The 26,889-nt window shown below is 50.3% G+C and overlaps 7 protein-coding genes across 7 annotated transcripts; 3 read left to right on the forward strand and 4 right to left on the reverse strand.

Annotated features, from left to right (window-relative positions):
• Nucleotides 1-146: 146 nt before the first annotated feature.
• F5J12DRAFT_890990 (Ribokinase-like protein) lies at nt 147-1,499 on the forward strand (the record flags this gene model as incomplete). Its single annotated transcript, XM_051747438.1, has 6 exons — nt 147-313; nt 347-425; nt 493-659; nt 717-852; nt 961-1,398; nt 1,458-1,499. The coding sequence occupies 6 exons, from the start codon at nt 147-149 to the stop codon at nt 1,497-1,499; spliced, it is 1,029 nt and encodes a 342-aa protein (XP_051601862.1).
• Nucleotides 1,500-1,718: 219 nt separating this feature from the next.
• On the reverse strand, nt 1,719-3,916 carry F5J12DRAFT_545320 (uncharacterized protein). The gene is made up of 7 exons (XM_051739998.1): nt 3,647-3,916; nt 3,317-3,507; nt 3,223-3,256; nt 3,138-3,169; nt 2,035-3,086; nt 1,966-1,982; nt 1,719-1,905 (listed from the first exon to the last, which is right to left on the reverse strand). The coding sequence occupies exons 1-7, from the start codon at nt 3,668-3,670 to the stop codon at nt 1,876-1,878; spliced, it is 1,380 nt and encodes a 459-aa protein (XP_051601863.1). The 5' UTR covers nt 3,671-3,916; the 3' UTR covers nt 1,719-1,875.
• Nucleotides 3,917-3,926: 10 nt separating this feature from the next.
• F5J12DRAFT_819630 (CRAL-TRIO domain-containing protein) lies at nt 3,927-5,541 on the reverse strand. Its single transcript, XM_051745240.1, has 9 exons — nt 5,329-5,541; nt 5,064-5,255; nt 4,974-5,002; nt 4,801-4,908; nt 4,646-4,754; nt 4,460-4,588; nt 4,291-4,406; nt 4,134-4,235; nt 3,927-4,079 (listed from the first exon to the last, which is right to left on the reverse strand). The coding sequence occupies exons 1-9, from the start codon at nt 5,434-5,436 to the stop codon at nt 4,004-4,006; spliced, it is 969 nt and encodes a 322-aa protein (XP_051601864.1). The 5' UTR covers nt 5,437-5,541; the 3' UTR covers nt 3,927-4,003.
• Nucleotides 5,542-5,637: 96 nt separating this feature from the next.
• F5J12DRAFT_819638 (Nop10p-domain-containing protein) lies at nt 5,638-6,373 on the forward strand. Its single transcript, XM_051745241.1, has 4 exons — nt 5,638-5,719; nt 5,777-5,819; nt 5,873-6,009; nt 6,079-6,373. Exons 1-3 carry the CDS (start codon nt 5,666-5,668, stop codon nt 5,968-5,970), a joined length of 195 nt encoding a protein of 64 aa, XP_051601865.1. The 5' UTR covers nt 5,638-5,665; the 3' UTR covers nt 5,971-6,009; nt 6,079-6,373.
• A 1,123-nt stretch (nt 6,374-7,496) lies between these two features.
• Nucleotides 7,497-13,740, forward strand: F5J12DRAFT_819654 (pleiotropic drug resistance ABC transporter). The gene is made up of 29 exons (XM_051745242.1): nt 7,497-7,611; nt 7,670-8,176; nt 8,238-8,259; nt 8,315-8,417; nt 8,470-8,593; nt 8,622-8,667; nt 8,735-8,760; nt 8,801-9,105; nt 9,158-9,653; nt 9,703-9,825; nt 9,876-9,917; nt 9,971-10,089; nt 10,142-10,349; nt 10,400-10,424; nt 10,478-10,518; nt 10,569-10,627; nt 10,682-10,877; nt 10,935-11,095; nt 11,145-11,299; nt 11,347-11,463; nt 11,516-12,193; nt 12,256-12,439; nt 12,498-12,565; nt 12,620-12,738; nt 12,789-12,813; nt 12,868-13,135; nt 13,205-13,361; nt 13,413-13,518; nt 13,578-13,740. The coding sequence occupies exons 2-29, from the start codon at nt 7,820-7,822 to the stop codon at nt 13,610-13,612; spliced, it is 4,365 nt and encodes a 1,454-aa protein (XP_051601866.1). The 5' UTR covers nt 7,497-7,611; nt 7,670-7,819; the 3' UTR covers nt 13,613-13,740.
• A 1,384-nt stretch (nt 13,741-15,124) lies between these two features.
• On the reverse strand, nt 15,125-17,446 carry F5J12DRAFT_766548 (cytochrome P450; the record flags this gene model as incomplete). Its single annotated transcript, XM_051742192.1, has 10 exons — nt 15,125-15,460; nt 15,517-15,810; nt 15,871-16,064; nt 16,117-16,156; nt 16,215-16,273; nt 16,326-16,636; nt 16,690-16,775; nt 16,833-16,914; nt 16,967-17,045; nt 17,104-17,446. The coding sequence occupies 10 exons, from the start codon at nt 17,444-17,446 to the stop codon at nt 15,302-15,304; spliced, it is 1,647 nt and encodes a 548-aa protein (XP_051601867.1). The 3' UTR covers nt 15,125-15,301.
• A 2,061-nt stretch (nt 17,447-19,507) lies between these two features.
• On the reverse strand, nt 19,508-24,701 carry F5J12DRAFT_819669 (glycosyltransferase family 2 protein). Its single transcript, XM_051745243.1, has 6 exons — nt 24,047-24,701; nt 23,712-23,987; nt 23,089-23,659; nt 21,590-23,037; nt 20,664-21,534; nt 19,508-20,472 (listed from the first exon to the last, which is right to left on the reverse strand). Exons 1-6 carry the CDS (start codon nt 24,483-24,485, stop codon nt 19,884-19,886), a joined length of 4,194 nt encoding a protein of 1,397 aa, XP_051601868.1. The 5' UTR covers nt 24,486-24,701; the 3' UTR covers nt 19,508-19,883.
• Nucleotides 24,702-26,889: the final 2,188 nt, after the last annotated feature.

Below are 26,889 nucleotides of genomic sequence, written 5' to 3' on the forward strand. Positions count from 1 at the left end.
AGCTATTGATTATCCACCTAGCTAAAGATGATATTGCCGTCCCCCTACTAGGAAATGCGACGATCCACGCCGCAAAGTTCTGCCCGGAGCTAGGTTTGGGTCGAAGGACGTCAGGGACGCATGCTTCCTATCTACTTATCTCCCACATGGCTACCGTACCAACATACAAGCTGTTCTGCATTGGAAATCCCCTGTTGGACATCCAGGTCAGGGGTGGGGAAGCGCTACTCGAGAAATATGGTCTCAAAGCCAACGATGCCGTTCTGGCAGAGGAAAGGCATATGCCGATGCACGTCCGGCCAAGCGCTCACTCGTAATCAATCAATACTGACAACCACCTTCTCAGGTATGACGAGCTCGTCCAGAATTACCCCGTTACATATGTCGCTGGAGGAGGGTCTCAGAACGCTGCTAGAGCCGCTGCTGTGAGGTTATATCCAGTAATCAGCGTCTCCAGACCGCCCTGTCTAACAGTTTCACCTGGGCCCTTAGTATGTTCTGCTCCCTGACTCCGTCGTCTACGTTGGATGTGTGGGTGACGATGAGTTCGCAGACCGACTTCGCGCTGCGAACAAACGAGAAGGTCTCCACGACCGTTATCTCGTTAAAACGGGAGAGAGAACAGGCGCCTGTGCTGTTATACTAACCGGTTATCACCGGTGAGTGTGCGGAGTCGCAACCTTTCCTGCACACGCAACCAACTTAGTCGAGTCCAGGTCCCTCGTTCCAACTCTACGAGCTGCAGAGAAGTTCGAGAAATCCCACCTTTCGTCACCAGAAGTGGCGCCTCTGGTAGATGCCGCCGGATATATCTACGTGGATGGCTACTTCCTCACACATGGCACGGAGTCTGTGCTTGAGATCGGAAAAAAAGGCAGCAGCAGCCTCTAAGGTAAGCACATACCACTTCGTCCCTAGCGTTGACCCTACATCTCTGGGGCCACTGAAACTCCCTGACAGGTGTTCGCACTGAACCTCGCCGCGCCTTTTATTGCACAATCCTTCATTGCTCAGCTACAGAGTGTCCTTCCCTACTGCGACATCATCATCGGGAACGAGACCGAGGCCGAAGCATATGCCTCCGCGACAGGTCTTCCGGAACCTAAGAACCTCGTCCTAACTGCCAGAGCTATCGCACTCTTGCCGAAAGCGAACCCGAAACAGCCGCGTATCGTCGTCATTACACGTGGACCCGAACCGACCGTGCTCGTGTCTAGCGTAGATTCAAATAATGTCAAGGTGTATAAAGTGACACCAATCCCCGATAGCCTGATCGTAGACACTAATGGTGATGGCGATGCATTCGCGGGGGGCTTCCTCAGTGCCCTCATTGCGGGCAAGAACCTTGACGAATGTGTTGAGGTTGGACACAAGATGGGTGCCATGTGTGTCCAGATGGTATTTCTTCCACACACCCTTGTCAGTGTTCTTATATGTTGATGACATGTGCCGCATAGGTCGGTCCTCAATTCAAGTGGCCGAAAGTCCAGATTCTCTGATTTTCGCAAGAGTATCCCCATACACATACGCATTGTCTCCAACGCATCCCGTCTATTTTGCATAGATACCGCGTTCTCCGAGCCATTTTAGCATTTTGATCTTCTTATTCCCAGCTATATCAGTGTCACATTGTCGAAAGCGGATGCATTTCCGGTGTAAAGCCAGTGTATACAACCGATAAAGAACTAGGAATCGTAAAGCGTGCGTCTATTATACTTAGAGGAACGTTATTAACCAACGACAATTGATCATTATATAAAATCCTGATGATGAAACAAGGATACGTGCGAATCTGTCAATGCGTGAAAAATCCCGCAAAAGCGCAGGGAGAATGATGTATGCATGGTACGTAGAATCAATGAGTGTCGTACAGTCTCATGAAGGAGACGGAGAAGCTAGCGATTCCTGTTTCAGGACGTGCAGCATTAGATCGAGCACCGTGACCTTCGTGTCGTTTACACTGACCTGCGTCAACAACTCGGCTGACAGACGTGTCAGAAGATAACGCAAGCATGAAAGGAGATATAGACTAACCCGGGTTCAACATCGGCTCCCCGTCTTCTGTCAACATCTGCTCCATTTCAGGGGGATACTGTATCGTCGAGTCTGGTGACGCATACGCAGGGTTTGGAGTGCCGTCAGTCGGTGGTATCCCCCCCACCGTTGTACTTGCGGAGGACCCATCCTGTGTACTCGGCTCCGAATCCCCGGAGACATCTCCAACCTCGATCTGCCCATTTTGAGGTGGCAAATCGGCCTTCCCTCCGGAACTCACTGAAGATTCCCTATTTTCAGACGCGGACTTGAGCACTGCATCTACAACTCCCCCCAATGCTGCTGGTGCCTTGGCATCTGGACAGCTCTCATCCAGAGAAGCACCCATGTCTAACGACGGGTCGATGACGGGTACTGTACTCGGCGTTTCCGAGTTTCCATCGCCATGATCCGCGCCGACATTGCCCGCTACAGCGGGGCTTGCCGTACGCGAAGACGACGAGTCAGCCTGATGCGGGGACCCTGCGCTGTTTGGTGATTGATGTTGATGTTGCGGTGGAAGGGGAGGCGAAACCAAGTCAAGGTGAGGTGGCACAGTGCTAGATCGGTAATACGGCGAGGGGTAATATGCTGGATGAGGGGGTGGATAGCCCATTGCAATTATGTGTGGAGGAGGTGGCGGAATCTGTGACCCATCACCCCATGGGGGATGGTGCGGGTGCGTCCAGGGCGGTTGATGTAGGCGAGCAGCGGATGTGGGAAGGCCAATCGGAGGGGGGTACTGTCCGTCGACAAGTAGGTTGCATGGCATTAACACTGCATAAATGGTATGGTCAGGTATGTGCGATGGAGTGACCAAAAGACTATACATGCTTCCTGGTAGTGTGTGTTGCCGGTAGTAGGTTTGAGGTCCGCCAGGAGGTACGGAAGTTTGAGGAACAGACACGGAAGAGTGGACTGAGGGGTTATCCCTACCCTTGGATGTAGATCTGCTACGGCTCTTTGGCTTCGAGCTTGATGATTGCAGATTCTCGGGCGCCGTGCCGTCCTTCCTCTCGGGATCTGAAGGTTCGATTACGACGCCGTTGTGTCTAAACACACGCATAAGCCTTTGTCAAACGAATGCGCCAACTAGAATGAACCTTGATTTCTGATGTCTCCGAAGGGCGTCCGTCTAATACCTGGGCGTTAGCCCAATCTTAGTGAATTGCATGTCGCGAGACTCACCCGGGTGAACGCAGCATCACATTGGGGGCAAGCGCTAGTGGTCACTGACTCAAGCCCCACCCTGCAGGTACAGTGTTACAGTGAAGGAACTCACAATGAGGGTGGAGAATGCAATTTCGTCGTGCGTTGGTGTCGCTTGAGATCTGCCTCTCTTGCAAATGTCTTTCCGCATCCACTAATCTTGCATGCCCACACTGCGGATTCGACCGTTGGTTTCTTCTTCAATACCGAATCCTCGGTCGAAGGTGTCGTCTTCCTCTTGTGCGACTCCTTTTTCTCGACGGACTATTAAATACAGGATTTCGCAAGTTGGCGATAGGGGAACGCCGACGGATACATCGTAAGCGCGTCATGTCCATGTCCAACGGAGAATAGTTCAGGTCGCTGTAGGCTAAATGGAGAGTTCAGGAAAGGCGCCACGCACTGTCTGCTTCGTCTGTCGGACCATCTTCCGATCCTTCTGTCTTTCTTTCGCAAGGTGCCGCTTAGTACGGATACGAATCCCAATCGCAGTTGCCAATCACCCCCACAAAAATGAAAATATCAAGTTTCGCTGTGTCTACTGACCACGGCGCGGCCAAGTTCCCGTTAGTGGGGACTTGTTTATGCTGCTGTGGCGGGGGGGTGGCTGACCCAGGGGGATTAACGAATTTATCTGGTGGCTCTCGTTGGCGGGTGGATGTGGGGGAGACAAACAATCCGAGCACATGGGAATTCTAGTCTACTGTTGATTAGTAAGAGCGACTTCTATGGACATCTTATCTACGATTCCTTGACTATACTAGAATATCGCCTCCTCTTCTAGAGCCTCATGCCTTGCTTCTGTGTCCTTCTCCTTAGAGACACCTTCAAGGTCTCTAACAGAGAAAATCAGTATGCTAGTTAAGGGCTGTCACAAAAAAAGAGCTTACACCGTAGTTGGAACCACACCATTCTCGGGAGCGGTGATTGCAGACTTTGGTCCATCGAAATATCCCGGTAGCCGTGTCCCGTCTGGAGCAATTCCACAGTGGCTGTAAGTTACATGAGGGGGATCAGTCGACCTCACGCGTGGGGATATCAACGCACTCTACAACCTGCTTCCAGTACGACTCGTAATCAAACTCGTATTCGTAATCTCCTCCAAATTCGGAGTCCAGCTGAGACTCGGGAATAAGTTCCGTGACGACCGGATTGAAACGCATCTAAAACAATGGAATCAGACCAGACTGCTTTTGGAGAAAAACGAGAAGCTCGCCTTATCACGCGTGACGGGGTCTAGGAAAGGTGCAATGCCCTTGTAGAAGAAATTGAGGATAAAGGGGAGATTGACGATGATAGCACGTCCCAATGTCTCGACGTAGTGTTGCTGGAGGATGCTGAGGACCTACCTTTCGTTTGGTAACCGCTTTTTTTTTTAACAGCCAATGAAAGGATCGCCCACCTTAATTGCAACGGATACAGAGGGATTCGTGCGAAGAGTTGCTGTCTTATAATCCACAAAAATGACGAGGGTCTCTTGACCTGGAGGCATCATATCCTTTGCCCGTTCTCTATCGAAATGTAAGAGAGTAGGGAAAATGAGCAGAGACAACTTACAACCACCACACAAGGTGCCTCAGCTGGCGTGGACTCGTTTCGGTATTTTCACGACCAGGACGCATGTAAATGATGGGACGTCCGTCTTTGTCGAATCCATTCAAGAGACTCGACACGTTCCTTTCAGCCCCCCCGAACAAACGGCCAAAGGCAGACATTCTCGAAGGACTTACATCTTACCGGTCTCGCTCTCGATTTTGACCTGCAAATATGTCGGTAGTGAGATCACGCATCACCGCCACGCAACTCTCAGGGACGCCAACCTCGTCAGGGGGAATAAGGTCAGGCTTGAATTCCCTCCTCCATTCGAGTGTCCCTTTTATTCGTTTCTGCGCGTCGTTCATTTTCCACTTGGCAGCCCGCATGTACCGGGGTATAGTGTCTGGCTTGTTCAGCCACCGGAGTTCCCAGTTGTAGTATGAGTCTGACTCCGGAAGAACGAGAGTGTGTGCATACTTGATCCATATTCATTAAAAAAATCCGTGAAACGATTAGCATTGAAACAAGTCGCTCCCCGTGCGCGCTTACCTGACGAAGTTCCTCTATTTGAGCGGTCTGCTCTTCAGAGTAAACGTGGATAGGTCTAATGACCGTGCCCGGCTCTGGAAATAAATGGATGCTAGTGGTCCTGGCCATCTCCAGTCAGCAGAGGTAGCTAAACCGTCCAAGTCCGAAATATTAGGGAGAGCGGGAGGTCGCTCATGTAGCACACAGCCTGGTGAGAATAGTATTAGACACGTCTTTTGCCAAGCTTTGCCACCCTCGTGCCGTTTCAAGAGTAGCATGCTGACGTCATCGCCATCCGTGGGAACTCTGCACAACTCGTCGACGTTCGCTGAGCAACCGCCATCATCGAACTCCAACCATGCATTTGATGTATACCCTTGACGAGAACGGCAACAGGGTTTATACCCTCAAAGTACGTCGGTGACTTCTTTAACGTACGACTGAGAGCTTGTCTCACTGTCCGTTCCAGAAATTGACCGACAAGGGTAGTATCACTAAATCAGCGCACCCAGGTGTGTTCAAGTCCGTATTATAGCCTTTCTTCTCACATCCTAGGGGCCTCTAGCGCGATTTTCGCCTGATGACAAGTACTCGCGACATCGCGTCACCATCAAAAAACGCTATGGCGTGCTCCCAACCCAGTTGCCTTCTAAACCCATGTAAGGCGGCGAACATGGATACTGGCGCCAACATCTGCTTTGGGTGGGCGGCGGTACCGCATGTCACCTACTAGTTCCTCGAATTTAACCTTTTTTCGATGCCTATCTGTAGGCCGGTCTCTTCGTGGGCTGATGTCTTGTTGGTCAGCAGCCTGTAAGTTAGATTCGGTGCTCAGACCATTCCGAATTTGTTCCAACTGCTTGCGGTGTAAAACATTACTTCCAATTCGTTACAAGGCTATTTCGCATTCTTATTTCTGTTCCATTTGCGGGAACACGCTTGGTGGTTTACGAAGGCTCCGCTCTGTCCAGATGCACCAAAAGGCGGCAACTCCCGAAGAACATTGCAGTATGCAGTTTCGTGCAGCCCTGTGCAACCCCCTTTTTCCAGGCACGTTAATTCTGAGGCTCGTTACTTAATAGAGCCCCAGTGGCGCATCTTCAGTGACTGATCGTCCAGCACTTACGTCACAACAGGCAAGCTGTCTAACGTCTACGTTCTGCTGACACCGTTACCCACCACCACTTGACCCTTTGGGTGTGTCAGATTGCTTTGCGTCATGCCACGAATATTCCAGCCGACCTCAGTACGCAGTCCAGCACATTGTCTAGAAAGTTTGCTGTCGTGCGTGGGAAAAATCTAGGATGCTGCTCGAGCAACTTGTTGCGCGCTCTTTGCAACTCCTCAGCACTTCGACCACCAACGATCCATAAATTTTCGCTACATACGACACTTCCACACTGAGACATGCCTACTAACACTTCACTACGCAATTACTCTTGGCGTGGTACGGTTGCTTGCAGCTTTACATGAAGTTGGTGTCCCCCCTGAACCCTGTTCTTCATTTTCGGTTGCAAAACATGAGTGAAACCGGCCTAACGAATTTCACTCGCACATGCCGTAGACGCGTGCATGATCCAGTAGTTGTCAGCATGCTGTTAGTTGATGTGAGGTCTCAGACCGTTTCCGAATCACTGGACTAGGCTACAGGTTTCAACTGTTTGATCGCCATCACCGCTCCACACGCCTGGAGGCAGAGATAAGTACCGGCCAACAGAAATAGGTATGCTGTGAAAATGCCGATGGTCGGTTCACCATCACAGCCGATGCCCCGCTGATTAAGAGTTTAGAGCCTTCCACCCTCTGGTGACTGGTAATTCCCGATGACTTGACTCGAACCAGGTCTGTCGTGGGTTGATCGGGCTTTGCGGGGAGCTGCCGAGGAAGCTTCCACACTTCTCTTTGTATACATTTACATGTGTGCATGCTCGGTTTATGTAACGCGAGATAAGCCTGTTTACACCCTATGTGCCTCGGGACACTTCGGAGTACCTTGGGTGGTAAATATTGTATTGTCAGGGGCTAGTAGAGAAAATACCATGGAGTAGTGTTGTTGTACATGGTCTGTCGGGTTTGGTTGACTCGCTTGTCAGTCAGTCATTGCCGTGTTGTTGCCGTGCATGCGAGTCAGGTTTTGGGCTTGGCTCATACTGTGACTCTGTGTGAGTCTTTTGCACCAGTTTGCACCCCGGTACCGCCACGTTGAATCAATCTGTATCAGGTATCCAATCCGACGGGCATTGGTGAATACCCAGGATTGTCAAGTCATTATCCCGGGATCCGATCGGGATCGTCTTGGATGAGCTGTTGTAAGCAACATAAGCAACATTTACTGGTTGGTAAATATGGATGACCAACGAACTGATGGAATATATGAAGCGTTCTGAAGTCGCTGTGTATCCGCCGCTTCCTCAGTTCCCCCTCTCCCTCCCATCATTTGAAGGCCGGCGGAACAACCCGCCTCTGGTTGGACAAAAACACAGTATATAATATCTTTTTTGGTGGTCCTGACATGACGCAGGGCGTCCAGCACATGGAAACAGCGACAGCGAACTCTCATGTCGACATCCAGGAGGCAGAAGAAACTTTTGACGAGCTCGTGCGACAGCTCTCCAGACATTCACAAATTCGGAATGTCCACCGCTCTAACTTGACATCCAAAACTGCCTCCGTGACGTCTCATACAGGCGCTCCTGACGTAGAAAAAGGAAAACTAGACCCTGAAGACGGTGACGAGCAACCGTTCGACCTGCGTGAATACCTCACTTCATCCAACGATGCAAACCAGGCAGCGGGAATAAAGCACAAGCACGTGGGCGTCACTTGGGAGGATCTGGAGGTAAACGTCATCGGCGGCGCTGGTTATAAGGTGGGTTACTTCATAATACGTGAAGAATGTGTTTGAAACAGTCGTGGGGTGGATTCCGCAGGCATATATGCCGACATTCGGAGGTGCGTACTCATGGGAGACATGTTGTTGAGCATGCGAACTGAAGCTTTCATTCAGATGCTGTCATCGGATTTTTCATGTCACCCTTCCTTTGGTTGTGGGGCCTGTTCATGAGTTTTCTCCCGAACAAAAGGCCTTTGACTCGAACCATCTTACACAAGTGCGTAATCGATCATCCTGTGGTTTGAACGTCTCAGGCTCACCTCATTCAGGTCATCCGGCGTCCTAAAGCCTGGAGAGATGTGTCTTGTGCTAGGTTGTCCAGGCGCAGGCTGTACGACATTTTTGAAGACTATTGCGAACTACAGAGAGGATTACGCGAGTGTTTCCGGTAATGTCCTTTACTGCTGGAATCGACGCGGAGGAGATGGCAAAGTACTACCGCGGCGAGGTGGTCTACAACCAAGAAGGTAACGTGAAAGGCTGGCTGTTCCCATGCTGCATTCTACTTTTAGACCGCTTCTTATCTGTGTGCAGATGATATTCACATCGCAACCCTGACCGTAGCGCAGAGTCTCGACTTCGCCCTATCTACGAAAACAGCCGGGCCCCAAGGGTCGCCTACCAGACGTGTCTTCTAAAGAATTCAGGAAAACAGTACAAGATGCGGTACTCAAAATGCTCAACATACCACATACCCGGGATACTCTTGTTGGGAATGCATTCGTACGTGGTGTTTCGGGAGGTGAGCGTAAACGTGTCAGTATAGCCGAGATGATGGCCACTCGTGCCCGTGTCCAATGTTGGGACAACTCGACTCGCGGATTGGACGCTTCTACGGCATTGGATTTCGTCAAGTGTTTGCGGATTATGACAGATGTCCTTGGACAAACCACTTTCGTGACTCTGTAAGTCGTCGAGGCGCATATTTCCAATTAGTTATTCAGAACTTCTTCGAAGATACCAAGCTAGCGAGAGCATATACGAACTGTTCGACAAGGTGCTTGTACTGGACAAGGGTCATCAGGTCTACTTTGGTCCTCCTTCGGAAGCACGTTCATATTTCGAGGGCCTCGGCTATCGTCCACTGCCTCGACAAAGTACCCCCGATTACCTGAGTGGTTGCACCGACCCCAATGAACGCCAGTTTGCGGACGGACACTCCTCAGGCAATACGCCTTCCACTCCCGAAGGTCTTGAAGCTGCCTTGCGCAAATCTCCTATATACAAGGACCTCCAAGACTCCTACCGAGAGTTCACCTATCAGATGGAGACAGAAAAGGTTGATCAGGAAGCCTTCCGGGATGCCGTGCTCGCAGATAAGAGACGAGGCGTCTCGAAGAAGAGCCCATATACACTCGGATTTTTTGGCCAGGTAAAAGCACTCACTATCCGTCAGTTCCGGCTCCGTCGCCAGGACCGATTCCAGTTGGTAACTAGCTTCATGCTTGCTATTGTGAGTTTGTTGCTCGGTCAGATGTTGTGGCAACTTAAAATATGCGTAGACTCTTGCGTTGGTCATTGGTGGGGCCTACTTCAACTTGCCTGATACTGCTGGTGGTACTTTCCCGCGTGGAGGCGTGGTCTTCCTTGCCATGCTTACCGTTGTAATTGAGGCATTTGCAGAAGTAAGTCGTATAGCTTTTTGTTAGTTCAGAGTGTTTACGAGCCGACATAGATGCCTTTGCAAATGGTCGGCAGGCCAATAGTCAACAAACAGGTTGGTTGTTTCGTGGATGAATGCGTCGAATTGGTATCTGAGGTGATGGGTAGACGTCTTACGGATTCTATCGGCCGGCAGCTATCGTCCTGGCCAACTTCTTTGCGGACATCCCTATTGCTGCTGTCCGGGTCTTTATCTTCGATGTCATCGTCTATTTCATGACGAATCTGTGCGTCGCCAGCTTTCTCCCATTCAGCCTGAATTTTAACATGTCGTTACAGGGCACGTTCGGCAGGTGGATTCTGGACCTTCCACCTTTTCGTCTACACGGGATACCTAGCTTTGCAAGGTTTCTTCCGGACCTTAGGACTTCTATGCGTCAACTTTGACAGTGCATTCCGCTTGGCTACGGTTTTCGTTCCCAATATGATGCAGTACACCGGATACACGATACCGACATTTAACATGAAGCGATGGCTATTCTGGATCGTACGTCTTCTTCTCTACATCTTTCTGTGCTTGAAAGTAACTGTGGTCAGTATTACATCAATCCGCTTTCTTATTGTGAGTCCAACCAAATTTTATTCATGGAGAAAAAGTATAATGAATATATGCAGCGTGGGGTGGTGCTATGGAGAACGAATTCATGCGCACCAGTGTAAGTGGTTGTGCTGAACTCATGCAGGCATTTAGCTCAAATTCTCCCAGTATACGTGCGACGGAGACTCCGTCGTCCCCCGTAATGGTCCAGGGATGAATATATATCCGTTTGTATTCTGAACTGTATGGTGGCGTCCGGCATCAACTGACCGTGTTTACAGCAATGATCTCGGACCCAACCAAGTTTGTACTCTTTTTGGTGCACAGCCGGGCAGCGACGTGATTCCAGGGAAAGATTACCTCGAAGCGGGTTTCGCACTTAATACAGCTGACATCTGGCGGCGCAACCTAGTCGTGACTGTGGCCTTCATCGTCTTCTTTTTATTTACGCAGCTCGTCGTAATCGAGTTGTTTTCAGTGCGTATCAAATAGCGTCGTGATGTTGGTTTTTTTTTCAATAACTCTCGTTGTCAGCCTAAAGTTCCTGGCACTTCTGTCAATATTTTTGCCAAGGAAAACGCTGAGACGAAGCGACTCAATGACGCTCTGCGCGAGAAGAAGGCTGCTCGCGCCAACGAGAAACAAAACATAGAAGATGAGAAGGCTGAGGGGAAAGAGCGACTTGCAGATGCGGAGTGCGTTTTGTTATCTTCTTTTTCTACTGATATTGATCTGATTTCGCAGAAACGAAAATCCTCATGCCCATCGCAAGGTGTTTACGTGGGAAAACCTGAATTACACTGTGCCTGTTCCAGGCGGAACCAGGAGATTGTTGCACGATATCTGCGGCTACGTGAAACCAGGTACTCTCACGGCGCTCATGGGTGCCTCCGGTGCAGGTAGTGTTACCTACTTCCATATCAACCCCCGGTTTAATGATTTCCAGGGAAAACGACATGTCTCGATGTGCTCGCCCAAAGAAAAAATATCGGCGTGGTCACAGGCGACGTGCTAGTCGATGGCCGGCCTCTCGGTCCCGATTTCGCTCGCGGCACTGCTTACGGTAAGGTGTATGGAATCAAATCTTGTGACGCGGGATCTAATCAAATCACCAGCGGAACAAATGGACGTTCATGAAGGAACCGCTACCGTGCGAGAGGCATTGCGCTTTTCCGCATACCTTCGTCAACCTGCAGAAGTCTCTATCGAGGAGAAGAACCAATATGTCGAGGAGATAATTGAACTTTTGGAGCTTCAGGACCTTACGGAAGCGCTCGTTTTCAGCTTAAGTGTCGAAGCGAGGAAACGACTTACCATTGGTGTCGAGCTTGCTAGCAAACCGGCTTTGCTTCTCTTCTTGGACGAACCTACTTCCGGGTTGGACGGTCAGAGTGCATGGAATCTCGTCCGTTTCCTACGGAAGCTTGCTGATCAAGGCCAAGCTATTCTGTGTACCATCCATCAGCCTTCAAGCTTGCTCTTTGAAAGCTTTGACCGTCTGTTACTGCTCGAGTCCGGGGGTGAGACGGTTTATTTCGGTGACATTGGTAAGGACTCGCACGTCATTCGCGAGTACTTTGCACGGCACGGCGCACAATGCCCGTCAAACGTGAACCCAGCGGAGTACATGCTCGAGGCTATTGGTGCTGGATTGTCCCCTCGGGTTGGCCCTCGGGATTGGAAGGACGTCTGGCTCGATTCTGCAGAGTACAGGCGTGTACGTGAGGAGATTGTCGAGATCAAGGCCCAGGCACTTGCGAAGCCCGCTCCGCCTGAGGGGAAGACACAGACCTGTGAGCTGTTTACCCTATTTTGACATTTCTCTCTTCCTTACAATGGCATCGGTTGTATGCAGACGCTACGTCGTTCTTTTATCAACTCAAAGTGGTCGTACAGCGAAACAACATGGCTTTATGGCGGTCTCCCGACTATGTCTTCAGCCGCTTATTCGTACATGCGATATTCTCGCTTTGCATCTCATTGTCGTTCCTGCAACTTGGGAATAGTGTGCGCGATCTGCAGTATCGCGTATTCGGAATGTGAGCATTTCTGTGGATCGCAAAAGATTTTTGCAATGAACTCTAATTTTTCGGCTAGTTACTGGCTTGCTGTGCTTCCACCAATCATCATGACGCAACTGGTGCCTCTCTTTATACTCAATCGACGTATGTGTTTTGATTCATCCTATGGTCTCATTCTGATGTGTTCAATTTTATCAGTTACTTTCATTCGGGAGGCATCCAGCAGAATATATTCTCCATACGTTTTCGCCATTGCTCAGCTCCTGGGTGAAGTCCCGTACTCTATCCTGTGTGCCACCGTGTACTGGGTACTTATGGTACGTATGAGGTTCGTGGCGTATACAATTCGCTGAGCTCGCATTTGCAGGTGTACCCCATGGGTTTCGGTAAAGGTAAAGTCCATGCTACTAGTTAATGTTTGTGGAAACTAACACCGAAAATTATAGGGGCCACTGGCACCAATGGGACTGGCTTCCAGCTGCTTGTAGCAATTTTCATAGAATTTTTCGGCGTTTCCTTTGGACAACTTCTTGGGTCACTGTCGCCCTCTATTCAAATCGGTGTCCTCTTTGTGCCCTTTTCCGCCGTAGTGCTAGCAATTTTCTGTGGTGTTACGATTCCTTATCCCTCCCTTATCCCTTTCTGGAGGGATTGGCTATATCAACTCGATCCATTCACTCGGATGCTTTCCGCAATGTTGTCTACAGAACTCCAGTAAGTTCGTTCTTCATATGTAACTCTTGGCCCTGGTATGCGCTAACACGAACGCATAATAATTCGCAGTGGGCTACCCATCGTTTGTGCCTCAGACGAGTTCGCCGTATTCAACCCGCCCACTAGCCAGACGTGCTTTGAATGGGCTGGTGAATTCGTCGATGCGTTCGGTGGCTATCTCAACAACCCGAATGCAACTACTGCATGTCAATATTGCCAGTATAAGGTAGTTTTACTTTGTGCTCTTAATCCAAGGCGACTCATGTTTGAGCGATAGGTCGGAGACGAATACTTCACACCGCTTAATATTAGCTTCAGCAACCGTTGGCGGGATGTCTTCATTCTATTCGCGTACTTCGTCTTCAACATCCTCGCAACCATCAGTGAGTTGCCATTTTCGGCTGTGGCCTCCCATTCCTCACTGATGACTTTTTTTTACTAGTCGCATCCCGATTCCTACGTTACGCCAGACGATGATCGTTGATATATTGATTTGCGCATAATGAGCTAGATTCACATGGAAGCATTGCAGAGTTCACGAACAACCTACGACCCGTAAAGATAATGTGTAGCTAACAGGAATTATAATCGTTGGATGCCTACTCTTTGAGTTGATCGTTTGTGATTCTTTGACTGAAGTGTCAGGCTGCGCACCTCCAGCGGAAAAGGCAGCTCGTCGCGTTTGCCAGCACCATCGACAATCATAATTGGCCTGAAGTGGTGGTTGCTTGCTGGAGGGCGCCATTTACGCGCGGCAAAACCCACCGGTCGTGACTGCCCGAATGAACCATAGCCATGCAAGGGAAACGTTGCAACACATGGGAATCACAATTGTACAGTGGTAGACTGAAGTGTATTTTTATCTTAATCTACCATCAATCAGCCTCCATTCGTCTCTGCGATGTTCTTGATGGGAATAGTCGTATCCGATCGAGCCAATGACTTTTGATTGACCTGCACCCACAAGTTTCACAGCCCCATCGTCAGACTCAATGGAATTCAGAATAGTCCGCCTCGCAGATGCACAATGGATCTACGATATACAAAGCCGCGACCTCAGTCTAGAGCATAACACAGAATATATTAGACTACTGCACATCAATGGCGACATAGCGAGGACCTAAGAACAATCGTCAAGGGCCTTATAAGTACCGAGTGCAGAAGATGGCTGTTTGAACTTGACCATAGGCCAGACCTTGTTTTTAAGGGGCGGTGTCGATCGATATGTGCACCTGAGGAAGAAAAATAAGTGCCCAGCCAACGAGGAGGAAGGAAACCAAATGTAAATCAGATAATTTCTACTATCGGGTTATTCCCTGAGGTTCATCTTTTTCCTTAGGAATCTGATGTCCCTATGCTATTTATCATCACGGACGACATGCCTCAGAAAACAATCAAGGAACGAATTACTCACTTGCTATAGTTCACCAAACGTTAGAATGCAGCGCGGTATGTCTCTGCAAAAAGGTGCCGAAGGAATGAAGGACCATCCTCGTGGTCAGATCCCTGTCGTTTCATCCACTGACACAGCGTTGTCAGTTGTGTCATCCTAGGTCTAACCTCCAGTCTTGGGCTGCTCTTCTCATTGGGTAGGAAGATGAGATGCGGGGAGTCCATTTCATTTGCCCAAAACGCGGTCTTCTCCGGAGATGCGGTACCTTGAGGAAATCGAAGTTTTACCCTCAACTCGTTCCAGTGCCGCTTCCCCCTTCTTTTTGTCTTTCGCATTCTTGGGTGAGTTTCTCAAGGCAGTTGGTTCGTCGGACTCGATACGCTGCCATTTGTTGGGTCTCGATGCCGGGGCATCCTCTGCGTGAGGCTATTGTCAAAAAAGAACGAAAAAAACGCTGCTTATATAAGCGAATTCGACCAATCCTGCTTATGTAAGCTGTCTGAGATAGCCCCTATTGGGAGATACTTCAGGCACTTTGGTTTCCGTGCAAACCCACTCAAGCTTTTCCTTTTCGGGACGAAGGAAAGTGTGTGTATCGGGAAAAATACGCTAAGGAACTCCAGTTACATAACAGAGTTACATGGTGCTTTATGGTATCAAAGTATAGGTACGTATATGTATGCGGTCTAGTGTATATATGATCGCCCATCACCGGACGGAGGTTACGGGTATTACAGCGGATGACGGCCCCGCCGTCGTCCTATATCAATGCATTAAAAACCCTCGTACCGGGTCACGCGCAATGGCATCGCCGTGCCTTCTTCACCGACTATTCGGGGCCTGGGCAGTATTCCTCTGCACAGCTCAATTTGCGTGTCGGGACCATCTCTCATCTCGAATGTGAAACTCTTTACCAGTACCGACAACACCGCCTATGCAGAGGTGTATTAGTATACCCCAATTGAGCATGCGGCAATCCCGAACCCACCTTAATCTCGGACACTGCAAAGCCCTTTCCGAGACAATTCCTTGGCCCATCAGCAAAGGTCAAGAGGTGACGGTATCCTTGGACATCCTGTGCCTTCTTCGGGATGCCATCTCTCTCAAGCCAACGTTCTGGGCGGAAGACCTTCGCGTCTGGTCCCCAGATGGCAGTCGACCGGTTGGTGTATGCCAAGGGTAACCCGATTCTCGTGCCACGTGCTACTGAGATGCTGTTGACGGCCTGACCAGACTTGGTAATGACAGGTTCCGAGAGAGGGATAACGTCATCCTCTGCTGCCTGGGAGAGTGATATGAAGGTCAAAGGGAGGGGATACGACTTGTTTTCAAGTTGACTTACCACGCGGACAAAATCTGTCAAGGGGGGATGGATGCGGAGGGACTCATGTACCACAGCGTCGAGGTAAGGAAGTGTCTGGCTACTCTGCAACTGGTCGTAGGTTGGCTCGGAACCAAAGGCCAAGAGCTCGTCCCGCAACTTGCTTTGGATGTCTGGGTTGCGGGCGAGTTCAACCAACGCCCAGGTCAAGCTATCTGGAAAGCCCGTTAGGCTTGCCAACAACCTTTGCTAAAACGAAGGGCTCACTCGATGTAGTGATGTAACCAGCAAGAAGTAACTCTTTCATCTGGTGATCCCGGCTTGTAAGTGATAACTTGTCAGGAGTAGTTTCACCGTTTACTCACCGACGATAGCACTTCTTCGGGGGTCACATGCCGTCCGCCCTCGGCCTCAGTAGCTTTAACTATGGAAGTTCCTCCGTAAGTCTGACCTCCAATCGTAGCGAGATGACGTACTAAGCACTCCGATGATCGACTTGTCCTCTTTTCCATCAATAACTCCCTCTTTCTGTTCTCTCTCCATCCTCTCTAGGAGATTCTTTGCGACACCCGACAACGTTTCTTGCATGTCGGTGAGTGATTGAACACATGACACCGGTATGTAAGAAAACACAGGGAACACTTCTGCGAAGAGGACGACGGCAATATCAAGGAACGATTGCTTAGCCGACGCGTCGAAGGCACTGAACACTTTTTGGATTGTGGCAGGTTTACCGTCGAGAGAACCGAAATCATGGGAGAACCCGGCCATGCCAATGGTGTCGAGACTGGTGCAAGTGTTCAGACGAAAATTTAACAAATACGACGGTGATTGCCTCACGAGATATGGTTCATCCAATCTTGGATTTCGATGATAGCACTTTCACCGCCACTCATGTCGATCAGAGCGTCCCAACCAGCTTTCGTCTAGGCCATCAATGCTCAGTTTCCGAAAACAAGTCGAACAAATTTGGTAAGCCTTACTTTGTGAGCACAGTTATAGAATATATGGGAAAGCTTTCGCAGGGCGGCGTGGCTGAATGCAGGCGATAAAGACTTGCGTTGTCTGAGGAACAAGGGTAAGTACGTCATCTCGGCGTTGGGAATACTGGAGTTACCTCTTGTGATCTTCCCCGTGCGACCACAGTATCCCTCTTCCGAACTGGATGTCGAGTTGTAAGCGGAACATGCAAGGAACTGTTGTAGTAGAACATACCCCGCGTTCGAGGAATACTCTGGTCGAATCAGTTAGTACAGTATGTCCAGGTTTCCCGGGCATAGTAGTGTGCGAGGGCTCTTGGATCGCATAACATGATCTTCTTCCCGCCGAAACTCGTCGGAACCTCGTAGGCCACACCATATTCCTCGGCCCATGTTTCAAAGATCTCCCCCGTGTCCGGTGACTCGAAGAGGTCCTTCGATGCCCCGAATATGGGGTGCGTGCCAGGTGGTCCACGAAGGCTGGTGGTCTTGAGTTTCCTTCGAGCTGCGCGCAAGGTACTGCGTAGAACCAAGACACCGGCGATACCTGCGAGGACGCTAAGGATAGAAGTCGAGCGATAAACTGCCAGCAGATTATCGTAGCCCGCTGCGTGCATGGTAAAAGTAGTGGAAGACATGTTGTGTCTGAGTCCGTTGCTGCTTCAATGGCGAAATCAGATGAGTTTATATAGTACTGACGTGCCCGCAGAACGCTGGCTATGAACTCAACAGGGTTACACTCCCAGTGGTGGAACCATGACAGTTTGCTACCGATGGTCAGATTCTACTGATGGCTGAACAGCTTCGGATCAATGGTCGTTGGGTGGAAAACCTCCTTACCTTGCCTCAATTTGGTCCCATAATGGAGCGGGAGGAGTACCTGAGACGGGACACCGACCGGAACGGCGGTCTGTCAGCTAGGGGGCGATAGATGAATTGGTTGGATAACTGTCAGTTTCGGGATATGGCAACGATTCTCGGAACAGCCTGTTCAGCGTCAGTCCAAGGGATGGTAATCTGGCGTCTTCGCCTCCAAAGTTCCAACGGACATGACTCTACGTTGTCTCTCTGCAGAACATGCAGTTGTTTTGTGTTGTTAGATATGGATATAGTTCTCGAAATTCGAGGTTATGACATGTTATCTGGGAATGAGAGAAGAACAGAACCCCCTGACGCAGCGGAGACTGCAGGAATCACATGTCTGGCGTGTGAGCTCGGATCAGCGGGATCTTCAAAACCGGGACCAGCACGAGGGCTGGCCACGGGGGTGCTATTTTCCACTCTCCTTCACACTCACCGTGCTCTTCGGGTTGTACCTCTAGAGGCCCTGCAGCGCTTGTTTGGTCGATAGGTTATTTGGTGGCTGTCGGTGCCAACTTCTCGTTGGCGTCGTGTGTTTGTTCTGTTTTTGTTCCCTTGCGTTTACACCTAAACATTAATTCCTGATAGAGCTCGAGATGCCTAGGCCTATCAATGCTTTTTGGTACTTTCGCATCGCCACTGCCGACAGGCTCACGACTTAACGGGGTTATATTGCTCGGTCATACTAATCAGGTGCTGCACAGGTGAATTATTATAGTTGGCCCGCCATCACCGCGATGAGGTAGACATTGGATACTGCAGCTGCGAAGACTATTAGTGGCGTGACTTGTAAGAGCTTTTGTTTCATGCCCTAGCATTAATTCTGCAGGGATACGTTTCAGCATACCGACCTTCAAGTCCTGGTTTTCTCCATGACAAGCGGGCCCTCACTGCCCAGCCTTTCTGATGAGTTTCTGCACCAGTTTCCACCTCACAGACATATAGTATGTTCCAGGGGTCCAGGCATCGTTTTATGGGAGTGAACCGGATCAGATACCCTGATCTTCGCCCGAATCCTAGTTTTCGCATGCTAACTTCATTAACACGTGCCGCCGGCAATCGCAGTGCGTCAGATAACCTGGTTACGATGGCAAATGTTTTCACTAATTTGCAACGCAACGTTCATTCTGCGTCCTGAGACTGCCCCGTCTACCCCGGCATAGCAACGACACCAACGTTTCAGCGATGACGGCGAACTGTGCGTGGCACGACTTGCTCGAGATGCGAGTTTGGAGGTTCTATCGCTGAAGCCCCTGTGCCTCGATTCCCAATATTTCACTAGTTGGTGCTTGCTCTACTAGTCATAACCGAACACTTCGGGTAGGCATAAAGCTCGCACTGGCAGCAGACGTTTGTCATAAGTGCAACCTTCAAGCATTCATACAAATCATGTGGTCCCCGCTCACTGGGTATAGGTCTGCGACGGTGTGTGCAGCTTAGATTCGTAAAAATAAACCACCTATTCAAGTAGAACTTGAGAGGGCCTGAGATGCCAATCAGTGCTTTTTGGTACTGCACAGGCTGGGCCCCTAAGTTTCTTTGCCTCGGCCTTCTGGTCAGGTAGGGTACAAGGTTGTTCACTACTAGACAAGGCTCATCGTCTTACTCGACGTAGAAGCAACGTTAATCCGTCCCAGAATTCAGTCAAAAGGTGACGCAAAGCACTGATATTGCAGACATGAAGCCTACCACATCAGGAAGCGAAAAAATGGTCTAAACCTGTTTAAACCCGTCACCGACTGGTCGTGACCGCGATTCCGTCATTCCCCGTCTCTCTGATGCAGTTCGGATAAACAGAAATCTATCCATTCATCGTTCGGAAAATCAGCCAGTTTTACACACCAGAGAAATTGTTATAATCGGGCGGCAAATGTGAGTGCATGGCATCACTCGATAATGCGGGAGCCGCGAGTTGTACGATAGAAAAAGTATAAGAAAAGAAAAAAAAAGAAACGAGTGCCCAATCGCCGTAAGGAGAGATGGATGGAGTCATGAGGTATCATATGACAAATGCGCCTGCGAAGTCCGTATGTAACATCATCTTTAACATGTACTATGATGTGCAGTGTGAATCGGTCGACCCGTCGTCTAGAAAGTAAAGGGCAAGAGGTCCCACATAAATGACAGCGCTGTAACCTTTCGAGCCGTTAAAGCCAAGGAAAAGTAGGTGGGGAACCAAGCGACCATCGACCGTTAGTAGGCTCCTCCAGCTTGTGGTGGAGCTGCTCCTGGCGGCAAATTAAACGCAGTGGAGGCTCGCGAATACCGATTTTGAGGGGCCTGCGAAGATGACCGTCTTCCTTGGCGCGGCACCCTCCGTACGACATCTGGTCCACGGACAGGACCGTTGTCCGACAAGCTCACACCACGCGTCTGCCTAGGCGGCGGAGGAGGTACTTCCTCTGGTTCAGCGGTGTATCCATAACTCTCATCGTACGAAATGACTTGCGCTTCGGTAGGTCGGAATGGGTTCTGCGTCTCTCCAGGATACTGGTTCGACAAGGTGGGATTGCGCAGGACACCACCGTTGTTACCAGCTGTCCGTGCAACTTGCGCATCAAATTGCGGAGAATACCTGTCACCAAAAACGTCGGAGTATTGTTCCTGAGGGCTAGGTACCAGGCGCTGGTGTGAGTTCGAACCAATGTCAGACATGTGCGTTGCATCCTCGCTCGAGCGGGCCACAGATGTTGCTGACGCCCCTGAAGGGAACGCTCTGGGCACATTCACGGGCAAGGGCGTTGGAATCCCCAGGAATCCATTGCTGTCATGTCGTTGTCGGCTGGTGTGAGGCAATGAGGGCGCCGACTCGGTGGTCGACGAATCAAGGCCGCCGTTCGAAGTAGGGGTAGATTGTGTCCGAATTCGAGGCTACCGAATATCTATTACTGGACCCAACCAGTAGCAGTCAGAAAGCGGTCCAATCAAGGCAAACAAAAAATAAAAACGGAAAAATCAATCGGGTAACTTTACCTCTTGTCTAGTGCAGAAGAATCGCGAGATTGCATGCCGTTCCTCCACCGTCGCTCGCGCTCAAACTCCGCCCAACGCTTCATGACAATGTGCGACGAATCGAATTCACCCTCTTTATCAGCATGAGTACCGCCCTTGTCGCCAGATATCTGCCTTGTCTGTCCCCACGAGAAGTCGTCGAAATGCCAGAAGGCGTAAGCTGGGAGGAGCCCGTTCCATATGGGGAGAGAGACCAGATACACAAGCATCCAGCCAACGTACGCAACCTTGCGAGACGTGATGACAATGAGGAGACCAGGAAGACCAAGGATAATGGCCAGAAGAATGAGAGGGATGGTCGTGTTCGTGCCACCAGGAATGATGGAAACGATGATCAGGTAGAGCGTGAAACTGATCGCAGCAGGTAAAACCAGTGTACCCATCAACTCCATTCCAACGACAAACTGCATCGAGAAGCAGAAAGTGCCGCACAAGTCACGTACAAGAACGAGCTCAGCAAGATTGTGAATAGTAGAGTTGATCCAACGACGCCTTTGCGACAGGAGTACCTGGAACGTGTCAGGGACTATCGTCTTGCAGACTGCCTGAGGGCAGAACATCGTCTTCCGGCGAGGGAAGGTCTTCAAGAGCAAAGTGGTGAGGTAACGATCTTCACCCAGTAGAAGCAAGTTCTTCTTGTGGAGTGTGTCAACGACGTTCTCTGAGTAGTGTTCCACGATATCGGGATTCGCAAGGATTGGAACCCAATAACCGCTGTCGCCCTTCGGCGCCTTAATCCGGTACATGCTGAAGCAACCTGGCAAACATGTTACTCCTCCGAACATAGCCTCGAACGCCTTAGTCATATGATGCGAGATGTAGTACTCAAAGACTACGAGGCAGAAAGCATCAGTACACGAGCAGTCAGTGCTTCTAATGACACTCACCTTGCATCATGGTGACAAAGTTATCTGCCTTGTTGGCGATCTTGGTCTCGCCGCACAACCCCATTATCTCAACATCGACGACCATACATGACACCATACGAGTGAGCGAATCAGGGAAGACCTTGGTATCTGCATCCACACAAAGCACCAGCTCGTATCGATCAGGGCTCACACCCGTCACCCTCCAAATGCAATTGAAGAATTCATATTCAAATGTAGTCATTCGCTCATCAAACATGACTTTCTGAAGGAAAGCCATGAGGACGATCTGACTGTCACGCTTGCCGCGGTTACCGGGTTTAGGGTCATTGGCTTCGAGCGGGTTACCGACTTTGGCGACGACTACCATTGGGACGCGCTGTTGCTTTGACCGTTCGACGGTAGCACTGTCATAGTGGTAGAAACCTGCGTAGACCTTTGCCATGTTGTGCCTCTTGTGTCCGTCTGCGATAGCAACATACGAATGGGGCTCGACTTCGTTAGGAGGGATAATGAAATCCTTCATCATCGACAAACAAATCTCGGGCGTTGTAAGCGTGTTGCCTGCACCCTTGACCATTCCATCAGCGATAACCAGCAAGAGCTTGTGGCTATTAGGATAGTCCGTCGTTGCCAGGGAGTCCAAGGTGGTGCGCAAACCTTCAACAGACTCAGAATATGCTGTGACAAGACAGATGGTGTGTGCAAGCGGGAAATTGAATGGCTCGTAGTCGGGAGGAGGCTGTGGCACAACGTTGACCAATGGGAAGGGGCACGGAGTATCTGTATATCCGGAACGAGAATCTCCGAATGACACTGTGCTCCTGGACGCGCGATAAGCAGGCGAATCAGGAGGGGTTCCCTTTGTCCTCGGACTGGAATGTGACGTGTTCCGCTTGTAAGGAGCGTCTAGCATGCCGTACGCAGTAGTCGGGCGTGGATTGGGGCCCTTAAGAGCGTTCTCTTGCGGAGTGAAGCGAGAAATTGAAGGGAGGAATGCACTTCGCTTTCCTCCCTTTCCGTGACGGAGTCCGTTCTTGGAGACATTTGGACGATACTCACTTGGCGCAGGACGGTAAATATCGTTTGACCAGTCCTCTATTTCCTGAGAGCGTTGCATCCGTTGCTCGTAAGTTTCACGTGGGAAGTTCCCGAGTTTCCACGAGAAAAACCAGGAGAAGAGAACAGCCATTCCGAAGCGGATGCCGACGACCCCGATGATGAAGACGAGTGAGATGTAGAGCACAACTTCAGAGGCGACGCAGCCGATGCTATTCGTGTCAATAAAGCCGACAGTGACAATATCCTGAAGACATCTCCCAGTTTGCTGTTGAGCAGTGCGCATGAACATCATGGTCAAGTCCTTGCCATTGTAAGTCCCATCGGCACTTTTCATTTCGTCGAAAAGCGTCGGGTATTGAACTTCCGTTCTGCTTAGCCACTGTAGCAAGTCTAGGTCAAGTACGGTACTGCCCTAGTGTTAACAATATTTGGACATGAAATTCATTCGGTTTACTCACGATTCATAGACTGCGAGGTTGCGATTTGACGCAATGAGGTCGTCCCACGTATAGTAGACTTGCCCTTGGGGTCTCATACCAGCCAACCCCTGCCTAGCTTGGCTGGAAATATGGCAGTTGGTGGAGTCGCCATAACCAGTCAGGTTCTGACTGTTGGATTGCGGGTTGAAGACGTTGCAAGGAAAGTACCAATCCGGTTGATCATTGCTACCGTTGATGGCTGAACCACTGGCCTTTGTGATGAGGCCGAGGCAATTCTGGTTCACTGTTTGAAAGAGGAAACTAGCATCGTTGGAAGCCAAGTTCCAGCCCCCGGTAATAAGCGGGTTGGTGGACCCATTGAACGGTCCGACGGCGGGATGTTTGAAATTTGAGAAGTCGTAGTCGTAACCGTGGATGATCACAGAAGCGTTGCTGATCTGTCCCTGATGGTATCTGTTCGGCGGCGTCCCGCAGACGGCCTCTGTGAACCCGAATGTAATGAATCCTACGGCGGCCATCTCCATTAAAATGAGGAAGATCAGTCCCATTTTCTCCCTCCAAGCACGCTGCTGTTCTGGCGTTCGAATCCCTGCAGGCCAAATTCTATGATGGTACGAGCAGGGTGGGTTAATGATACTTACCACAGACGCGAAACATGAAACCAGGGATCCAGCAGGTTAAGACGTAGCAGTATATGAACCAGCAATTCTTCGGGCCAGGGCCCATGCGATCTAAACAGCTACGCGAAGTGCCGTCTGTAGGATTGAGTGGTGCAGAGGACTGGGCTGAGGGTGGCCGTTTCCGCCGGAGAGTCGCTCCACGTTTGAAGGCGGCAAGCCCAGTTTCTCGGACATCTTGCTCTCGGCCTAAAAGTGACTTTCCTCGACGAAGTTTTTCCCTAGGATAGTTTCCGGTAGCTGTTTGGGCAAGAAGGAATCAACGAAAGGAGATGTGGTTTTTTTGGCTAATGACTGACTCGAGGGCTGAACGTCTACGCCGCCATCGTCCTCACCCTCCAAGCGAGAGGCATGCGTACGATAATGCCATAGGCGATGGCCTGGTTCTATCTTTTCTCTATCAGGCCGAACGAGGCTCTTCTTTCTGCCGACCTTTCCCCCATCTCCGTAGTCCCCACCTTCGGGGTCCTGGGGAGTGGTTGGCAGTTGGTTTTGGTATGCAGAGGGCATCGTTCTCCTGCGCTGCGAGTCGAGCGACTCCTGCCTGTCCCCAAGCTCCGCGTCTTGAAATGTGATGTACGGTTGGGAACGTGGACTAAGGGGTGTTCGCTGACCATAATCAGCGCTGGGTGATGAGGAACTTTGGGGGAGCGTCGGTTGGGCGTAACGCTGTTGGTCCGTGTGGGAAGGCGGATGAGGACGATTCAGCCGCGTTGGACGCTGTTGCTGATAACTCATGATGGTGTGTGGATGGACAGACAGACAGATGAGGCTGGCTAGTGCCGGTGAGGTCCAGGGCCACCAGCTAAGACCAAACTATCCAGACTATCTACCAGTGAGAATGGCACGGAAACAAAATAAAAAAGAGTGGCAGTGGACACGGTGGAACGGAAAGGCAGCGGATGCCAGGCGGGGCGCTGGCTGCGGCAAAACTTTGAGAGTGTTGGCGGTCGACGACCCGGGTTTGGTCACCTCTCACGCTTGCCTGCCACTCAACACTAATGGTACTACAAACTTTACTTCAGTCGAGTCTTGACAATGTATGTAGACCGACTCGTTCAGAACACTTTCGAAACCAGAACATGCCCCTGCAGGATTCAGCCATGCGGCCAGTTGGCAATCGACACGCTGTCGTGCACGCCGTCTACTTTCCTCATGGCAGTATCTCATCTCACGTGTGTTATGCCGCTGCTTAATTGAATCATGAGCTCATCCGATTACTCCTCACGGAGAACCAGCACACGGGAAGCAGTGAGGGCACCTCGCTGGTCCAATGCTGATGTGGTGGTGATTATTGTATGTACTGGCTGTAACTTCGTCTCTCTCACTGATCCACAGTCGTTTCTCCCAGCATCAGTCCGCCCGTTACAGGGACCTCCGTATCATGAGGGGTTATATGACTCGTTTGAGAGAACACGCCGAACGACTCCTCGGTCATGACCGGGTAGATACACGAACAACATTCTAGCCCATCAACGCCCTCGATCATGGGATAATTCACTCCGCTTTCATGTATATCTGAAGACTAAACGAAACATAATTGCCTGTTCGTTCCCCCATCAATTCCGAGGAAAAGCGATGCGGATAACACCGATGCACCTTCACAATGTGGCAGAATTCCAAATATGTCATCCTTTCCAAGCATTGCTCGAAGCCAGGGACATCTCCATAATTCATTGTTTCGACAGGAAAAGCGAGTTTGAGTGCTGTACTGAACTTCTCCACCCAATCTATACCATGGGGGGTTTCGGAAACGTTATATGGCGTCACTATTCTTGAAAAGCAGTAACTACACATGTTCCCATGGCAAGACACGCGCATGCCACGCGTGTCCGGGCACCATCTCACACTCTTCTCCTTCATATTAGAAGCCTTTGACGTCAAATGGTTCCATCCCCAGGGGGGAACTGTTTGAAGATAGCCATAAGGGTGGTGATAGGATGATGTATCGGTTTACGTCACCGGTCACTCATCAGCGTTCAACATTCAAATACTCAACGTTCAAATGTTCAACCTTCTTAGTTGCCCGCGCATGCCATCCATGTTTGGCGCACGGTCCGATAATAATGACAGGACCTGACACAGGTTCCGAACACAGGGCTGGCCGCGGAGAACTCTCATGTTTTGATATGGCGGTACATCTCGATACATATCAACTGTCTCATTGTAATCGTGATTGGTTCATATCACTACTACGTTCATGAATGCGACAGCCTTGATACGGGCGCCAGCCATAAATCGTCTCGCCTTTACGTTTTTCCAGCCAGCCCCCGCAGTTTGTTCAGTTCATGTATCATTGGCCGGAGATCGCAATCAGGTGCCAGTGAGCAGAAGTGCAGTGCATATCTGGAATGAATCCAACACAAACCGATGATCCCGATTGGTCAAGTTAACTCTGTGCATACCCCTGTCCACTTCGGAACGTCAGATACAGCACGCTCGAGAGGATGCATTTGGGGTGTTTATTTTGACCGCCAGTGCGAGGGCATGACTAGAAAAGGGAGTTCAATACCCCTCATTGTCCCGACCACCCGCTTTGATAAGTACTTCATGGCTAGCTACTCATCAAACATGAGGAAGCTCGAGGTGCACGCTACAGAAATCTACCCCGCCTCTTAAATTTCATACCGCAGGACGTAGAACATGCGTTTGTAGTCATAAACTTCACCACGAGTCGTATATCTCATCTACGAAGAATCGAAGATCTCATCTGTGCTGCAAGCGGTTTACATTTCGACATGCCGCGGCATTAGCTATTAGCGAGAGGTTGGTATCACAGAGCATGGCCAGTCGCGCTCAAAGTATCAGGGCTCCCGTCGGCCACTTGTCAGGTAGATGTGAAATTAAGAGTGTGGCATCATATCTCAAGACTGACCAAGACACACCATCCTCCGTCACAAGCAATGAGGCAAAGAGCACTTGCATCATCCAAACATCGGAGGAAGCTAATTGACCGGATGCAAGGTCCGCCGGATCGCCGTCATACACTTGGTCACCAAGAAAGGGTAAGTAAGTTATCGCCAACGTGATCTCCTTGACTAACGTGGAAAGGCCGTCGTGTTCAGAGTTGCTGACGGTCTTCAGCATGCTGTGGAGTGTTGGCGAAACGCTAAGAAGGACTTATCAATGGAAGTCAGTGCAG

Source organism: Pisolithus orientalis, assembly GCF_024613125.1.
Source record: "Pisolithus orientalis strain OTSU chromosome Unknown F5J12scaffold_8, whole genome shotgun sequence".
Taxonomy (NCBI): Eukaryota; Fungi; Basidiomycota; class Agaricomycetes; order Boletales; family Pisolithaceae; genus Pisolithus; species Pisolithus orientalis.

What these genes read in the sequence shown, in the direction of transcription:
- F5J12DRAFT_545320 (XM_051739998.1), bottom strand. Translation starts at nt 3,670, where the DNA reads ATGGTCCGACAGACGAAGCAGACA. An exon ending in TTGCATTCTCCACCCTCATT is followed by an intron (nt 3,257 to 3,316) that starts GTGAGTTCCTTC and finishes AGTGACCACTAG; the next exon opens with CGCTTGCCCCCAATGTGATG. An exon ending in CGGAGACATCAGAAATCAAG is followed by an intron (nt 3,087 to 3,137) that starts GTTCATTCTAGT and finishes GCGTGTGTTTAG; the next exon opens with ACACAACGGCGTCGTAATCG.
- F5J12DRAFT_819638 (XM_051745241.1), top strand. Translation starts at nt 5,666, where the DNA reads ATGCATTTGATGTATACCCTTGACGAGAACGGCAACAGGGTTTATACC. An exon ending in ACAGGGTTTATACCCTCAAA is followed by an intron (nt 5,720 to 5,776) that starts GTACGTCGGTGA and finishes TGTCCGTTCCAG; the next exon opens with AAATTGACCGACAAGGGTAG. An exon ending in CACTAAATCAGCGCACCCAG is followed by an intron (nt 5,820 to 5,872) that starts GTGTGTTCAAGT and finishes AGGGGCCTCTAG; the next exon opens with CGCGATTTTCGCCTGATGAC.
- F5J12DRAFT_819630 (XM_051745240.1), bottom strand. Translation starts at nt 5,436, where the DNA reads ATGGCCAGGACCACTAGCATCCATTTATTTCCAGAGCCGGGCACGGTC. An exon ending in ACCTTATTCCCCCTGACGAG is followed by an intron (nt 5,003 to 5,063) that starts GTTGGCGTCCCT and finishes ACATATTTGCAG; the next exon opens with GTCAAAATCGAGAGCGAGAC. An exon ending in CTGTATCCGTTGCAATTAAG is followed by an intron (nt 4,589 to 4,645) that starts GTGGGCGATCCT and finishes AACGAAAGGTAG; the next exon opens with GTCCTCAGCATCCTCCAGCA.
- F5J12DRAFT_819669 (XM_051745243.1), bottom strand. Translation starts at nt 24,485, where the DNA reads ATGAGTTATCAGCAACAGCGTCCAACGCGGCTGAATCGTCCTCATCCG. An exon ending in CGTAGACGTTCAGCCCTCGA is followed by an intron (nt 23,988 to 24,046) that starts GTCAGTCATTAG and finishes TTGCCCAAACAG; the next exon opens with CTACCGGAAACTATCCTAGG. An exon ending in TTTCATGTTTCGCGTCTGTG is followed by an intron (nt 23,660 to 23,711) that starts GTAAGTATCATT and finishes TTTGGCCTGCAG; the next exon opens with GGATTCGAACGCCAGAACAG.
- F5J12DRAFT_819654 (XM_051745242.1), top strand. Translation starts at nt 7,820, where the DNA reads ATGACGCAGGGCGTCCAGCACATGGAAACAGCGACAGCGAACTCTCAT. An exon ending in TCGTAATCGAGTTGTTTTCA is followed by an intron (nt 10,878 to 10,934) that starts GTGCGTATCAAA and finishes TCTCGTTGTCAG; the next exon opens with CCTAAAGTTCCTGGCACTTC. An exon ending in GAGCGACTTGCAGATGCGGA is followed by an intron (nt 11,096 to 11,144) that starts GTGCGTTTTGTT and finishes CTGATTTCGCAG; the next exon opens with AAACGAAAATCCTCATGCCC.